The sequence below is a fragment of the Symphalangus syndactylus genome, chromosome 9, assembly GCF_028878055.3.
Source record: "Symphalangus syndactylus isolate Jambi chromosome 9, NHGRI_mSymSyn1-v2.1_pri, whole genome shotgun sequence".
Classification (NCBI taxonomy): domain Eukaryota; kingdom Metazoa; phylum Chordata; class Mammalia; order Primates; family Hylobatidae; genus Symphalangus; species Symphalangus syndactylus.
Window position 1 is genome coordinate 43083824 of NC_072431.2, and position 16865 is coordinate 43100688.

The window sequence follows — 16865 nt, forward strand, 5'->3', positions numbered from 1 at the left end:
TGAATTTAGGAGAATTCTGAGGAAAAGAAGCAATAATGAGGGAAGACTATTGCTATCTTATATTAAGCATTTTATAAACTATAGCATGTTGCCATGAACAGATCAGTGAATGGATGTGATTTGGGCTCAGACAATCCAAAATCCTTGGATGAATTTGGATTCAGAATTGAGTTAAAGGGAAAAGAAGCAAGGAGTGAGGCATTCATGTTGCTCATGTGATCATATTCTGAAATTATAGCTTCCTGAGGTGGTAGGTGGTACGTTTCCTAATCATGGCAGAGGCATTATTGTGTAAGTCATATAATATCTAGTCATAAACTATTTTTTGCTTAAAGAGTTTGAATAGTTTTTATCATCTGCAACTAAATCTAATAGACGTGGTAAGGGTGTGGAGAAAACAGGTATTTTATATTCTGCTAAAGTGAGTCTAAACTGGTGAAACTTTTCTATAGAGCATATCAGCAGGACTTCCCAGATCACAAAGCATATGCCCTTTGTCCTGACAGCCTCCAAATCTCAATAATATATCATATAAATGTACTTGAATATGTATACACTGATTTATTTTTACAGTTATTCATTGCAGTAGTGAAAGATTGAGCAAAAACCTTAATATCAATAGGGACTAGTTTGATAGATTATTGTACATCCATATAATATATTATTCTGCAGATTAAAAATTGTGAAAATTTACATTAACTGACATGGAACAATATGTAAGGGTTAGGGTGAGGTATATAGTTAAGTAATCAAAGCAATGTACAGTCTACAGTCTACATTGTGTAAAACAGGAAAAAGCAAACATATATATATTTTTATATATTTGCTTTTACATGTCTGAAACAATACACAAAAATTGATAACATTCATCTTGAGGGAGGGGAGCCAGATGCCTGGGGGAGTAGGTGTGAGAAAGAATTTTCATTGTATCCTTTCTCATTAAACCTTTTGAATTTTGGACCATATGAATATTGTTTCTATTCTAACATTTTTTAAAGGAAAAAAATTGACAAGGGTAAAAATGAAGTAACAGGAAAGTGTTGGCAACATATAAGGTACAAATAATTAAAATCCCTAATACATAAAGACATTTTGCAAATTAATTGAATGGTGAACAGCCAAAAGGAAAATGGAGCAAAGGAGATGAAGATATGACTGACTTATCCTTCGTATTTTCCACAAATATTTATTGAACATCTATTGGCATACAATATACAAAAATTCATGTACTCATGAAACAGCTAGAAACACACTGAAAACCATAAACATAATACATAAGTATATTATACACAGTAGTGTTAGAAGGTGATAAGTGCTATGAAAAAATACAAAGAGAGATAGAAGGTGTTGGGGTTCTAGGGGGCAGACTGTAATTTTAAGTAGATATTTAGGGGTAGGCCTGGTTGAGAAAGTGACATAAAAGTTAGGACGGGGTTGGGAGAACTAGTCCTGCAGATATTTGGGTAAAAATATTCCAGCCAGTGTTTACTGAGGCAGGAGTATGCCTGGCAAGAGGCCAGTGTGGCAGGAACAGAGTGACAGATCCAGAGAGTAGTAGAAGTTGGGGTCATAGAGGTATGGGTGGGGGGCAGGACATTTAGAACCTTGTAGCCATTTTTAAAACTTCAGCTTTTACTCTGTGTGATATGAGAAGCTGTTAGAAGGTGCTGAGCAGAAGTGAGCAGAGTGACAAAATCAGACTTATATTTTAGCAGAATCACTTTGGCAGTTACTGTGTTTAAGATAAACTGTGGGGCTGGGGGTAGAAGTGCAAGAAAATATTGGACACTTAGATAAAGTAATCCAGTTCAGCTCTTGGATATATTTTAAAGGCAGAGCCAACAGCATCTGTTGACAGATTCAATGAGCCATGTAAGAAAAAGAGCGCAACAAGAATAGTTCCAAATAGTTGACTTTTGGGGACTGAGCAACTAGAAGGATGGAGTTGCCATCAGCTTAGATGGGGAACACCATATGTGAAGCAAGCTTTGGCTGTGGAGAAAATCCGGGGTTGAGGTTTGGACACGATGAGGTTGAGATGCCATTAGGTATCTGTGTAGAGATTGTGTGGATGCAGTTGGCTATATGGGTTTGGAATTCAGGAAAGAGCTCTTGACTGGAATTACATGGATATGAGTCATTAGCATGAGATTGGATGTGATCACTAAAGTAGTGAGTAAAGAGAGAAAGGAGAAAATCAAAGACTGATGCCTTAGGCCTGCCAACATTACAATGTCAGGGACAAGAGGAAGAGCCAACAAAGGACACTGAGAAAATGTCTGTGAGATATGAAAACCAAGAGAGTGTAGTGTCCTGGAAGGCAAGTGAAGAGGAAGTGGTCAGTCCATTGAATACATGCTGCTGATAAGTAAAATACACTGATAATTGACTGTTGGCTTTAATAGAGGTTGTTGGTGGCTTTAGATGGAGGTTCAATCTTCACTGAAGAAGTGGAAGCAAATGCCTGATGGAGTAGATTGGAATGGGTAGGAAAGGAATTGAAGATGATGTGTACAGATAACTATTTTGAGAAGTTTTTCTGCAAAGGAGAGTAGGCAAGTAGGGCCAGGCTTTTGTGTAGTTATTTGCTTTTTTTTTTTTTTTTTCAAATAGGAGAAGTAGCAGTGTGTTTGATGCTAGTAAGAGTAATCTAGTAAAGGATAAACTCTGAAGATGCAGGCGAGAGGGGAATTGCTGAATGATGTCTTGGAGTTGTAAGGAGAGTTGGGATTTAGTACACAAGTGGAGGAATAAGCACAGATGGTTCATCTGCTACTCTATCAGGTGAGGTTGCAGAGTATATGGTGCAGATGCTGGGAGGAGAATGAATAGATGTTCATGGTGGCAGTCTGTGGAACTCTGGCTGGTAATTCTAAATGCAAATGACTAAGAAACTTATAAAAGCCTCTCTACTCCTCAAAGCAATGAAAATTTTAAAAAATACTCAATTTTTTTCCTATAAAATGGTAAAACATTGTGTCCAGAGTTTAAAATGGCACGGGAGAAATGAGCATTTTAATATATAATTGGTGTATTTGGAAGTCTGACATCATGTCATCAAAAATCTTTATAAATGTGAGTACTCTTTGTTTCTTGAGATATGATCTTTAAGGAAATAATCAGAGATGTAAAGTGGATATTGGCTTTGAGGTTGTTCAACATTAAATTTTCTTTCCTTAGTGATGGCAAAATCTTCAAAACTACCTAAAGAGTAGGCAAATAGGGAATGAGCTTCATCAAGTATGATATATCCACACAATGGAATACTACACAGACATTAATGATTATATAAAGGATATTTCTAATGACACAAATGGTTTGAATATGTTACTATGTAATTAAAAAGCAGGCCACAAAATAGTTTATAGAACATGGACTTTCTTTTTTTCTTTCCTTCTGAAAGCGTTACGTCTATATATAGCCACAGAAAAAAGACTGAAAGGTTATTCACCCAAATAAACAATAAAAATAGTTATCCTGGGTCGGGTGCAGTGGCTCATGCCTGTAATCTCAGTACTGTGGGAGGCCAAGGTGGGTGGATCATTTGAGGTCAAGAGTTCAAGACCAGCCTGGCCAACATGGTGAAACCCCATCTCTACTAAAAATACAAAAATTAGCTGAGCAGTAGTAGTGCATGCCTTTAATCCCAGCTACTTGGGAGCCTGAGGCAGAAGAATCGCTTGAGCCTGGGAGGCAAGCTGAGATCACACCACTGCACTCCAGTCTGGGCAACAGAGTGAGACCCTATCTCAAAAAAAAAAAAAGTTATCCCCAGGTGGTGAAATTATACATAATTTTGGCATATTTTTACTTTCTATTTTTTAAAGCAAAAATACATGTTTTTAAAAATCTAAGTTAAAGGGTGGAGACCATTGATATTTAAAGAGTACCTATTACATGATATGATAAATACAAATGATTTTTAACCCTCAGTTTACCCCATCTTAAAAGCTCTGTTTTACAGATGAAGAAACTATAGCTCAAAGGAAGGTGAGCAATTTCCCCAAAGTCTCTGACATGGTAAATGGTTGAGCAAGATTACGTCTCTTCTGCTCTTCTGTGGTAAGAGCTTTCCCCGCTTACCACACTGCTTCAAGAATGTACACATGCCAGGATGCTGGTAAATCAGGTTGAGTACCAGTATCAGCTAGTAAAACAGGTTGCCATTTCATAGAAATGTGATAACAGCTATACGTGTGAGCACATATGTAATTTTAAGTTTCAAGTTGCTGTATTAAAAATGTAAAAAGAACAGGGCGAAATTTATTTTGAAGTGTGTCTTATTTAATGCAATAGTTCCACAATATTATAATTTCAACATACAATCAATATTTTTAAATTAATGAGATATTTTACATTCTCTTTTTTCATATGAAGTCTTTGAAATCTGGTCAGCATTTTATACTTAGAACACATCTTAATTTGGACTGCCACATTTTTAAGCCACATGTGGTTAGGGACTAACATCTTGGACAGCACAGCTTTAAAGGATGATCTCTTTTACTGACAGTGTTTTTGTGAAGCTATTTAGATTCTATTTGGGCTGTATTTCATCAGTAACATGAAGACAAGTTTAATTGCTTGTTTGAGACTCAGATGAGATTGTGGCTTTAATTTCCTAACATTTGGATGAATTAATCATATAGATGAGACATAATTGTCTGATGCTCCATTTAGCTATGTCAGATATGAAGTCAATATGTGGAAAAAGCTAAAGAATGATGGCAAGTAATTTCTACTTTCTAGTTTGATAGGTATATTAAATTTTATAATGTTAGTTTATAATTAATATTTTATTATTCGAGATCTGAATCTGAATGCTATTTAAAATCCACAATGATTTAACAATTTTCTCCTCTGTATGTACATTGCTGATGCCCATAGTTTTATATTTTCTCAACTAAATTATTTGAATTTACCCTACTTGTTAGTAGCTTTATTCTACTCATTAGTAATTTTTAACATAACTATTTAGTGCTCTATGAGCTTTCCCTTTTGTGCGTATTTCTCTTAGTACAGAAATAATTCTATTTGTTAAAGAAAATTTTTAAAATACAGTTAAAAAGTGGAGAAGAAGCTAAAAATTAATCTAAATTTCCAACACTCAGATATATCCTTTGGTAACATTTTATACATTTCAGATGTATGAATGTTGTTTATAAAAATGGAAAAAAACTATACACATATCTTCTGATTTTTCCTGTTTTGAATCATATCCAGTGTCATTCCTTTTTTCAATAAATGGTTACTGAGCTTCTATGATTTAGGTCATGTATTAAATATTATTTTACAATATATTTTTAAATTAGATGGACAGTATTACAATGTATGACTGTATCACATACATTTAACCAATTTCCTATTCTTGGACAATTATTTTTACCACATTTTGATAATTGTTTTAAAAACTTGGAATAGACAATTTTGTCACCATATTTTGAGTAATTCTATAATTATTCTCTTAAGATGAACTCCTAGAAGTAGAACTGCTGAGTCAAAGGGCATGAAAAATTCTAAGACTTTTGGTAGCGTTGGTAAATTGCCTTCCAGACAAGTAAAAACAATTTATGTTTTCATTAGTGGACTTTATATTATTTGTTTCATCTGTATTTGGAGATCAGGGCATTGGAGATTGCTGTCATGTGTGAACATCATCAGTGTCATGTTCATGTTCTTTCTCTCTCTTTCAGTATTTATTTGTGTAGCATAGCTCTTTCACTGTCCTTATGTGAAAGTTTTGCCAAAAGAGAAATCTATGCATAATTTTCATAATAAACCTGACTCTTCCCTTGTTTCAAAATAAACCATATTTCAAAATAAACTCTATTGCTAATAAAGATGAGATGGGTAAAAGTCAGCATCAGAAGGCAACACTCAAGAAACACTGTGCGACTTCACATAATTGTCTTTAAAAATATGTGAAATAAACAAATGCTTACATATATGATTGTTGCTTGATGAATACAAGACAGAAGAAAGAGAGAGAAAGGGGTATAATAGGTAACTGACCTTTGCTTACTTGATGAGGTGACATCAAGTGAAAACGTTGGAGCCCTAATTCCCATGTGGCATTTTTCTCTGAGAATGAAGTCTCAGAGCTGTTGGAAGGTTTCACTGCCTGGGCATGTCCAGTCTCAGGTTCTACACTTCCAGTCTGAGCTGGTTGTGTACCAAGGGTGATTAATGAGGAGAGAAGTTCCCAGAAACAGCAGCATAACTACGTCATCTTCCAGTGTTCACGTAGTTTCATTGGTTAGATGCCCCCTCACCCAACATCCTGGGTCACTGCAGCTCCCATTTTCTCTTGTCCAACTTGATGTTGGGGTTTATATTTTTAAGGAGTGGGTAATAGTGTGGACCATGATTTTATTTTTGTCACATATCTTTAGTAGCTTTCTCTTAAAATACATCATTCATAATAACTACTTTATGGTTTTATACTCTTTCTTTAAACACCAAAAACCACATTTGGTGTTTATTCAACCTACTTTGAGTTTGTCGTAGGAATAAAACATTTTAAATTCTCTTGGATATGGTGGAGGGAGTGCCTTTTTTCAAGGGAAAAATGGGTTCACTTTCTGCAGGATACCCTCAAAAACTAGTCTTAGAGTTTACCTTTGCTTAGTTATATTTACTTGCATGTTATGTATTTGTGAAAAGTATATCTAGGTATTTAAGAATAGCAGCTTAAATACCTAGTTTAAGTCTTTATTAGTAATATCACTGCAGCTTCACCTGCCTTTTTAATGTAATTGTTTTAGCTAGTGACTGCACAATGTAATGGTGCATGAGGCTGCATTTTCAGTACTTCAGGAAACTGAAAAATCTGGGTTTTATATGATGAAGGGGTGAAAATCATTTATAAGGGGTATCTATTCTTCACTGGGTATGAAATCAAATTAATTTGAATAAATATGATTGAAGAAAATGGAAACAGCAGCTTGACGGGTTTGTGTCTAGGACAATTGACATTTGTTATTGGATAATACAGAAAGAATATATTGTAAAAATAATAAAATATGTGTAGCTATATGCAAAGCCAAGATTAAAATTTCTATAGACAAGATCGTCAAATTTTAACATGAGAAGAATTTTAACACCTGTTTTATATAACAAACCAATTGTTCATAACAACTTTTCCCTATTCTATGTACCTTGAAGTCCAATTGCAGTTAAGATATAATCTTTTGAGATAACCATAAGAACGAACACTATGGAGAACGAGTAATGTAAGAATAACTACACCATTCCCAGGTTTATGTTTATTTGCCATATTAGTGCCGATCAGAAAACATAAAGTTGAACATTGCTAATGTCTAAAAAATAAACTGAGAAGAACCATCGCTCTTTTAATTCATTCTTATAATTTCTTAGTGATTATTTATGGTTGGTTTGAGACGACATTATGACATTTTATGTGGCAATTAAAATTTCAGAAAACCTTATGATGGTTAATTAAAATTTTCCTCATACTGTCCCAAAGAAGTAGGCCAATTTTATTCCTCTTGCTTTTGGACTTAGAAAATTGAGTCATAATGTCTATATAAGGTAATTTTATTTAATTCAACTTTACTGCACTTTAAAATGTTCTTGTCCCCCCAAAAATGAAGAATAAAATGGTAACATGGAGACAGATTTTGGCTCAATGTAAGGATTTAAAACATAGAGCAAATAATGTATTTGTAGATCATCTTGTCTTCACTGATTCTATTCATTTGAGTTTGAGGGTTTTTTTCTGGTCTTAAAAATGGCCCTTGGTGTTGAACATCATTGGTCTGCCCACAATCAGCTGCAGAGTATTCATCACTTTAGATGCTGGTCTCTCCCCATGTTGGGTCTATATCTCTTTCATCTCTACATCCTTTCATAGTACTTTTCTTCCAAAGCAATATTAAGATGCTATGTTTAAAAAGTCATTTTTCTCTTTTTCAGTTTTCTGTCAATTATCTTTAGCTAGAAGAGAATACCCAATCCAACTCAAAGTAACTTACGTAGTAAAGCAATTTCTTATTTAACAAGAAGTCTAGAGGTAGAGAAGTCCAAGTACAGTGAGATCTGGTGTTCTGCATTCTCTTGCCCAGCCTTCTTGCAAGTTAGATGACTTCCTGCCAGACAGTTCTGCATAACAATGTCCAGAAGCAGAGGGACCTTCCTTCTTTCTTCGTGACTCTTTTTAAGAGCTAGGATACCTTTGCCCCAGAGGACTTCCCCTCACATTTCATTGGCCAGAATTGGATCTTTTGTTTGTGTTCCTACCAAACACTTGTTAGAGAAACAGGAAGTTTGTGAATGGGTGTTTGTGAATAGCTGAAAATCAGTGCAGATTCACTGCCAGGGCTGGAGATGGGGCTCACTTTTCCTGAAGGAGGGCTGAGTGTGGATGGAGGAGAGTGGATCTTGAATAAAGTCAGCATTCTGGTGGGCAGGAGCAGGGGTGGGAGCAATGTCTGCTATGGTTTTCTTTTCCTTACACTTCTTATGATGAATGTAATTATTTAAAAACTAGCATATGGGATGGCTGAGCAATTACATCTTACTTTTAAAAGGCTATTTTAGGTGAGGTGCTGTGGCTTATGCCTGTAATTTCAGCACTTTGGGAGGCCGAGGTGGGAGGATTGCTATAGCTCAGAAGTTCAAGACCAGCCTAGGCAACAGAACAAGACCCCATCTCTACTGAAAATAAAAAATTTGCTGAGTGTGGTGGCACATGCCTATAGTCCCAGCTCTGTGGGAGGCTAAGGCAGAAGGACTGCTTGAATCCAGGAGTTCAAGGCTGCAGTGAGCCATGATCACGCCACTGCACACTGGTCTGGGTGACAGAGCGAGACCCTGTCTCCAAAAAAAAAAAAAGTAAAAGGCTATTTTATCTCGGTCATGTTATTTTAAAACTTCCACTGGAAAACTACTGCTGGATGGATGTTTCAGAGACAAAGAGTGGTTTAAGAGGCTTGCCATCATCCCCACTATTCTACTTCCAAAAAATATACATTCTAAGTAAAAAAAAAAAAAAAAAAAAAAAATGAGCTTTCTATGTAAACTTCTCTAAAAAAAAAAAATCTAAGTAAAAACAATATGCTTGCTATTTGGAAAATGCAACTTCAAAATAAATCGCTTAGCCTCCTGTTCTGACTGGATTCCCAAAGCCATCACTTTTAGAACCCTGCTATCTTTTCATCATTCTTCAGAAGAATGAGGCTTTGGAATTTGGCACAAATTTTGGCTTTACCCTGTAGGTCACTTTTTTTTTTTTTTTTTAATTCTTCGTTTCAATAGATTTTGGCCTTGCTCGTGAAAGTTCACTTTATTCTGGTTATCACCTTCCAGCTAAGTAGCCAGACTGGTAGAACCAGGGACTGTGGAGGTGGGAATGGATCTCTGAGGAATAGAAGATGCATACCCAGGGAAGATCAGATTCTGTTGGTCAGAAATGGGTCTGGGAGCAGGGAGCCTCCTGTAAACCAGACTGAAAATCAGACATAAATTTATATTTGGACAGTGGGCCTGGGCTGGGATCATTGGTGGATGAAGAAACCAGGCTGGTTAGATTGGGTGTTTGGATGGTTCTGTCTTGGAAAGAAAAAATTGGAAGGTGAAGTCAAATTGTGTATTACAGAGGGTCAGACCTGATGCAGCCAGACAAGAGGATGATCTGTCATCCACATTAATTGAATGGTGGCTCACTGCACTCCTACTTCTCCGTGAAGGAGCAGTAGGTGTCCCCTAACACTGTCATGCTTTAAGAGATGAGTTTTTCTTCAGGTCAGGTTCACTATTGCATCAGCTAGCTTCAGGAGGCACTAATTACCATTTTGCCTGGAAAGCTCCTTTTCTCTGAGAAAACATAAAACAGCTTTCAGCCAGTTTGTAACCACAATGTTTAGTTTCATAAACTTGTTTCTGTTGTTAAAGTATCTGTTACCTGTATGTGTCTTGTTTACCACCATTGTCTGCCCTCCACCCCTAAATGTATTTGAATGTCACGGAACCAGAACCCAAGGAAAGTGGTTTAAACATGGCTATGAGGAACACTAGTAGCTAAGTTAATTGTGAGTCACTTTAGGATTTTTGGAATAATTCAAACAGGTAGAATTAGGGAAACAATTGGCCTGGGTCAGGGTGAATTTTTACAGCTTTGTTGTTGTTTTCTAAATTATCTGTTTTGTCTCACTTCCTGAGAAATCATAATAAAATGATATCTGTGATCAGATACCGTATTGTGGGGCAGGGGATGGTGAATGAGAATTGAGTGGTAAATACCTCACCTTTTTGTAGGTTGAAATTCCCTGAAGTGTTCGAAGTACTCAATAAACTTACAAATTGTAAAATCTTGGCAGGCTGTGATAAAGATGAACATTCTAAAGCACTTTAAATTAGAAAGTTTAGACAGACAAAAAGGAATAGAAATTGCAGAGAACTGCTAAAGATTTTTTGTCTAAAGATTTTTTTTTGTAGATTGCAAAAAGCTTAGGACAATTTAAAAGTTTTCTTTAAAATTTTCTTTTAACATTATAGAGTCATTTTTCAAATTCAGAAAGTAGATAAGAGATCAGAATATTTTTCACTGTCTGTGCAATTTAGCTAGTTCTGTCATTAGAATCACCAGCAAAGCAGTTGAATTCAACAAGAACTTTGAAAGGTAAAACCTAACCTTAGTTTCAGCTATTTTATATAGATTTTTCTGTACAAAAAAGATGAAGGTTTGATTTAAAAAGATAAGTGTCCAGATTTACACTTAGAAATGCAAATATATTGAATCTGATTTTATTTTAGAAGTTCAAAGTGCATGTTCCTCAGAAGTGGCTACTTTGTTATTGTGATGAGGCTACTATGTTTAAATATTCTTCTTAGATTTTTACTATTCAAAGGCTCGGTATGTATGTAGGGTATGTATGTAGCTGAGGGAGATTTCTCCCTTCCTCAAATGCAGCATTCTAATGGAGATGCAGGGCTGTTTCATTATTACTGCCTATGGGAATATTTGCTCCAATATTTAAGGCTGCAGCTCTGGAAACTGCTATAAATACATAACCTAAAAATAATAATATTGTGAGTATTTATGTATCATTTCCTTTAAGCATGTTTTTTAAATTTTTATTCTACATGTACTAAAAAGTGACTTGCAATTTGAGTAATTTTGGTAACTGGAAAAAACTGTTGGGATGTGAGGCTTCTAAAATCAACAAGAAGGTCAAAATGGATATGGTGACAGTTCATGACATGCTTGCTTTGAAATATCTGACTTTAATGTTTTATGATCATTTCATATATTTAAGTGGCTTAATATTGTCACTAAAATGGCAGCTAATTAATACATTCAAGCAATGTATAAAAATGCACTGAGTGCCACAAATTCTTCTGCTGCTATATTTATTTATAGCAATGTACACTGCTTAATGTGTGCTTCTATTTGGAAAGCATTTTTGTAAATGTTTGCCATTTTCACTTTCTCCTTGAGGACAGCCACAATCCTGCATTGCCACTCAGTATGAGATATCATCAAAGAAATTAATTTAGGAGTACTTCTCCATTTACCAAAAGATTTAAACTATTTTTGAAAATTACGGGTAAGATTGCTTGTAGATTATCTTAGGGTAGGTTCTGTTGAAACAAAGCTGAGACAGGGATTCCTAAACAACAGATTTGTTGGGAGGTGCTCTCAGGGGGAGGGCTGTGAAGGAAGCCAAATAGAGGAAGGGAAATGTGCAAGCAAGAAGGTGTCAGTGGAGACTGGCCACGGTTTGCTCCCATGGGGAAATGCCAGAGTACAAAGGTATCATAGAGTTGATCCTCTCTGGAGGCAAGTAGGCTGGCTTTCTGTACCTCCAGGTAGGTCAGTCATTGGTTATGGTTGGCCTTTGAAAGAGGGTGGGAGGGTAGCCTTCTTGAAAGAGGGTGAGAGAGGCAGCTCCTAGTTGGTCCATAGCAATTCTGCAGAGAAGGAAGGGGCATCTGTGAGTTATCTGCCAAGACTCACAGCATCTTGGTGATGGGAATTCCATCTAATAAAGGCAATATGGGTGTGGTACCAACAGTATCCATTATAGAGATGAATCACAATTTAGAGGAACAGAGAACTGGTTGGACCTAGCTTCTATTGCTTCCCCCTTCCCAGGGCACACACTACCCATACATCCACATTTATAATCAAATAAAGGTGGAAATTCAAACTTTTTTCAAGTCCTTTTGATTAAAAAAACATTTTACAAACATTAATGAAGACATGTAGTTTAGTTCTATTTTTTGTTTGTTGCTTGTGGTATGGTAATGCAGAATTTATGTAGCTAACTCTGCTATTAAAATGCATTTATGTTAACCTGAATGAAGATGGGCTCCTTGAGAGAGGACCTGAGATGTTGTCCATGAAAACCTGAGGATGTTTTAAATGCCAAGTTTACTCAGGCAAACCTTTCTCCTGGCTTAATACTCCTATTTGTACTGCTTTATTTGCAGAAGCCTTTGTCTATACATGCATAACTGATTCAGACAGGACTGAAACACTTGGTGTGTTCAATGAATTCATTTCCAGTTCTCTCTGCAATAAACTACTATGTCATACTGAAGAACTGTAGAGTATTCCTCTCCCTGGTAGAACCTCCAACCCTCTTTTTTCCCCCTATTGTGAAACAGATAGGACTTTTTTCTTTGAAAAAGAATTTTTCTTTCTTGCTACTTATCAGAATAATAATCTCGTATGAGAACATTGGAATTACCATCAGTGTCACTGATTTAAGAGGTGTTTTATTCTGTTTTAAATTGTCAAATATTTTTCAGGGGCATGGAAGATATATAAGAAATTCTTTGAATTGCACAGTTAACTTTAAAGTATAAGACCATTGATATAGTAGAAATAAACAATGACAAGTATCCTCTTGGATTAAGAAGTATTTGTTGCTAATAATATTCCCTCTGATTGCATTTGTATTTGATTATTCTAATTTATTAAACAGGAATAATGATATGCAAAATAAACTCAGAATATAAAAAGATATTAATTCAGTTTAGTGTTCAAACTGATATTGCAAACTTTTCACTCTGCACAAGACTTTGCTAATACTCTATAAAGAATGCAAACCAGGATGGTGCCTAGGAGTGTTCTGAAATGAAAAAGGCCTTTTGGAGCATGGTGGATATGTTATTGGGATGGTGACTTGAAGGGATCCTATTTGCAAATGATTTCTTCAGTGGTTTTAATGCCGTTGGTTTTCTTTTCACTATCAATATTTAGTATTGCCTGTATGAAGCACTAAGAAGATAAAGTAAAAGATAATTTTAGACTTTCTTTTGAAGTCAAACCTTAAATAAGTCTCTTCCTTAGTCTGTCTTTATTTTCTTTTACATAATTGCTCATTTAACTGTCTACATTTATACTTTTCTCCAGTTTAGACATAGGAACCTTGTTGAATAAATAAAATTCCTTTTTAATCTGTATACATAATAATTTATTTTCCAATGTTTATTTCATTCATTGGTCATGATTTCTAAAATATTGTTTTAGGCAAGATAGAATAATTTATTTTTGAAATACTATGTTTCATCAAACTTAATTGAATTGTGCCTGATATTCATGTCAAGACCAAATAAAGAATTGAAGGAACCCATTGCGTTAGAACTTAGAAGCTTTTCTGAAACAGACATTAAATTTGGCTAATGTATTTAAAATACACAGAAACCTCATTTTGCTCTGTTACTATCACTTGCTAATAGCTTGAACAGTTTGAATCCCTCAAATTTCATGATTGCTCAATAATATGTTGTGACATTTTTGTTGCTTCCAGAAACTGTCAACTAAGTGAAGAAGACCACTGGATTTACCAGGCTATTTTGGATCAGTACCCTGGAGATCTCTTTGGAAGAAGGACTCTGTATCTGGACATGTTACAAAGATATTTTCCTCACAAATCTAGGCATGATTTGGTGAGTACTGGAGCTACCTACATACTGGCCAGTTAAATTGTTTTAGTAGTCAATAATTATTAAGCAATGTACATGTATTTTCAATTGTTCTTTAAAAATTATTTTTTTCCTACACTCTAGAAAATAATAGGGTTATATAATAGTTTGAAAGCCTCTGCAGGTCATTTTTTCAAGTTTGTCCTGTCCATAACGAGGTGGGGTCCCCCTCGGGCAGAAGTCATTCTCTGTGCCTACTTGCTGCGGAGATCTTCACTGTGGTCCCACGGCTGCTCTGCTAGTATTTGACTCCTGGGTGTCCGTACAGCCAGATGCTCACCTTTAGGGTCTTTACCATCTCCAGGTCTTGCCTGAAAGTGAAACGCCTGCTCCACCATTCACAGAGCCTGCTCTACCTCAGTCTTTCTAGTCACAGGGAGGCCAGCACTTGCCCTGGGGGTGGTAGTTACTTATCTCTTCCCCACCACGACAACTCTGCTTGATCCTCCTAGTTGGATCTGAAACACAAATACCCCAAATACAGAACTCAAAGATGTGACTGATATTTTCCTAAAAAGGAACTGGGAAATTACTGTTTTATTGTTTCATTCTTTAGTCAACAAGAACACAAGGGCAAGAAAACAGAAGTTACCCTGTCGCCAGTTAATTTCACAATAACTCACCTTATAATATGCACGTAAACAAACACACAGACTTTTAATTTTTAAGTGAGCCATGCTATAAAATCTTATATACTTTGCATTTTTGTAATTGTTTTAAATTAAGCAAGTAATAACAATACTTACATGTATATAGAAGTTAACCATATATCAATGATGTGGAAACTCCTTGAATACACCTGAGAGTGGATGGGACAAGTACTATTCCATCCTTAGATGAAAAAACTGAAGCAAAGGTCACACAGCTACTGTGACCATTTTCTCCCATCCTCTTTCATCCTCTGCACCTCTCCCCCTTTATTCAGTAACAGATACCTGTTATATAATAAATAGTTCACTCTGGATTTTTAAATAACTTTCATTTATTAAATTAGATCTTTCCTTTTGTTCTCTATTGATTCTATTTGCTTCTGTAACAAGTTGTCGTTTATAACTTGTAGATTTTTATTTTTTCCTATTATTATCATGTTAAAGATTTTTACATTTACTTTTTTTTTTTTTTTTTTTTTTTTGAGGTGGATTCTCACTCTGTCACCAGGCTGGAGTGCAGCGGTGCAATCTTGGCTCACTGCAACCTCCCCCTCCTGAGTTCAAGTGATTCTCCTGCCTCAGCCTCCCGAGTAGCTGGGACTACAGGTGCAGGCTACCACACCCAGCTGATTTTTGTATTTTTAGTAGAGGCGGGGTTTCACCATGTTGGGCAGGATGGTCTCGATCTCTCGCCCTCATGATCTGCTCGCCTCGGCCTCCCAACACATTTACTTCTTACATTAGATTGATGAGCATCCATTTCTGTGTGGTATATGCTTAATGTTTGACAGATGTTAAGTGTATTTTTGGCTTTATAAAACAAAGCTGAGAAGTTTACAGAACAGATTTTAGTAGCTGATACTTAGTTTAAGGGAGACCAAGTAAGTGGTTTTACTGTGTACCTAATTATACCTAAAGTATTATTTTAGGTGGGACATACCTTATCCTATGCTAGCTGCTTTTCTCACAACTCCTGGGGGTTAAATAATGTATTAAATTCAGAGTCATGGTTTATACTGGCAAAATAAAGAATTATTTAGATCAGTGACTCTCAACTTTGGAAGACACACGTTTTTCTGAGGAGCATTTCAGATGACCCACAGAGGTTTTCCAGGCTACTCAGGTTCTCTCCATTCCTGTTCTTCCCTCAAGACTCTGCTAATTCCCATGGTTGAGATTCACTGCCAAAAGGAGCTGCTGCTGCCAGTGTGAAAATGCCATGTCCCTCATGAGCATAGCATGGGAAGGGCTCAGTGTCATTGCTATTATTACTTTAGGTTTAGTCATCCTAACATCTGAATGTTTCAGTAATTAAGGGTAAAACTGAGTTTTCAGGATTGTGATAGCAATTTTTATGTTTATTAGCATTTTGTCTAACTGAAACACTTGATGTAATTGTTAAAATACCAAAACTGATGTAAAGATGGGGTATTTAAAAAATTATATATAGGGAAAATATTGCTTTCTGCTCATAGAATCATTACCATTAAGGAATGAAAGTGGTTTTAGAGGTTACCTGGTGTAACTGCATCCTATATGAGGAAACTAAGGACTTATAAACATTAAATGACTTGTCCTCAGTCACCAATTAGCCACGGGTTCAGAATTTTGGAGGTAGTACCTGGTTTCTGGTTGCTGTATTTACAATTAAATATTTGTCCACAGTTTTTCAAAATCCTTGGTTATAATTCTTTTTTTCTCATTTTTTTAACAATGACACAAAATATAAGCTCATTTTCATAATGATAAGTATTCACCCTCTGTTATCTTTTCAGGTTGAACACGAGAAATATTGTGACCAATATCGCTTTGCTATGGAGCAGCGAAAGATCCTGATATCAAATTGGAATAAAAATAGGAAAGACTTTATACAGAAGGCTGTGCTGACACTCATCGAGGCTTGTGCAACTCATGAAATGGAGAGCACATTGGCTAAGGACAAGAAAAAGCAACAGGAATTGTGTGCTGATCTGAAAGCCAAGGTAAGATGCTGCACAGGTGTTTCAGTATTTGTCTGGATATTTAAGAATCCATTTTTCCGTTTTGTTCAAACTCAACCTAAAGTTCAGTTTCTCTTAAAAAAAAAAAAAAGCCTACCTTTAATAAAATTGTTAGTTTGAACTGTATAAAATTGTACTTTTTAGGTCAAAAACAGTCAATAATCAATAATTTCATATGGTTCAACCAAAAAGTTACTATAACAGGTTGTTAATATTAAAGTTTTGATTGAGATATCCAATACCAACCATAGATGTGCACATCAGA

General features: G+C 35.7%; 1 protein-coding gene across 14 annotated transcripts in view; it reads left to right on the forward strand.

Annotated features, from left to right (window-relative positions):
• The window catches only part of CCDC148 (coiled-coil domain containing 148), a 315736-nt gene that overhangs the window by 147883 nt on the left and 150988 nt on the right, over positions 1-16865 (forward strand). For all 14 annotated transcript variants that reach the window (XM_063646009.1, XM_055292055.2, XM_063646010.1 and 11 more), the window contains 2 exons: positions 13776-13914; positions 16376-16582. In XM_063646009.1, the coding sequence (XP_063502079.1) occupies positions 13776-13914; positions 16376-16582 (346 nt within the window). The remainder of the gene's footprint in view (positions 1-13775; positions 13915-16375; positions 16583-16865) is intronic.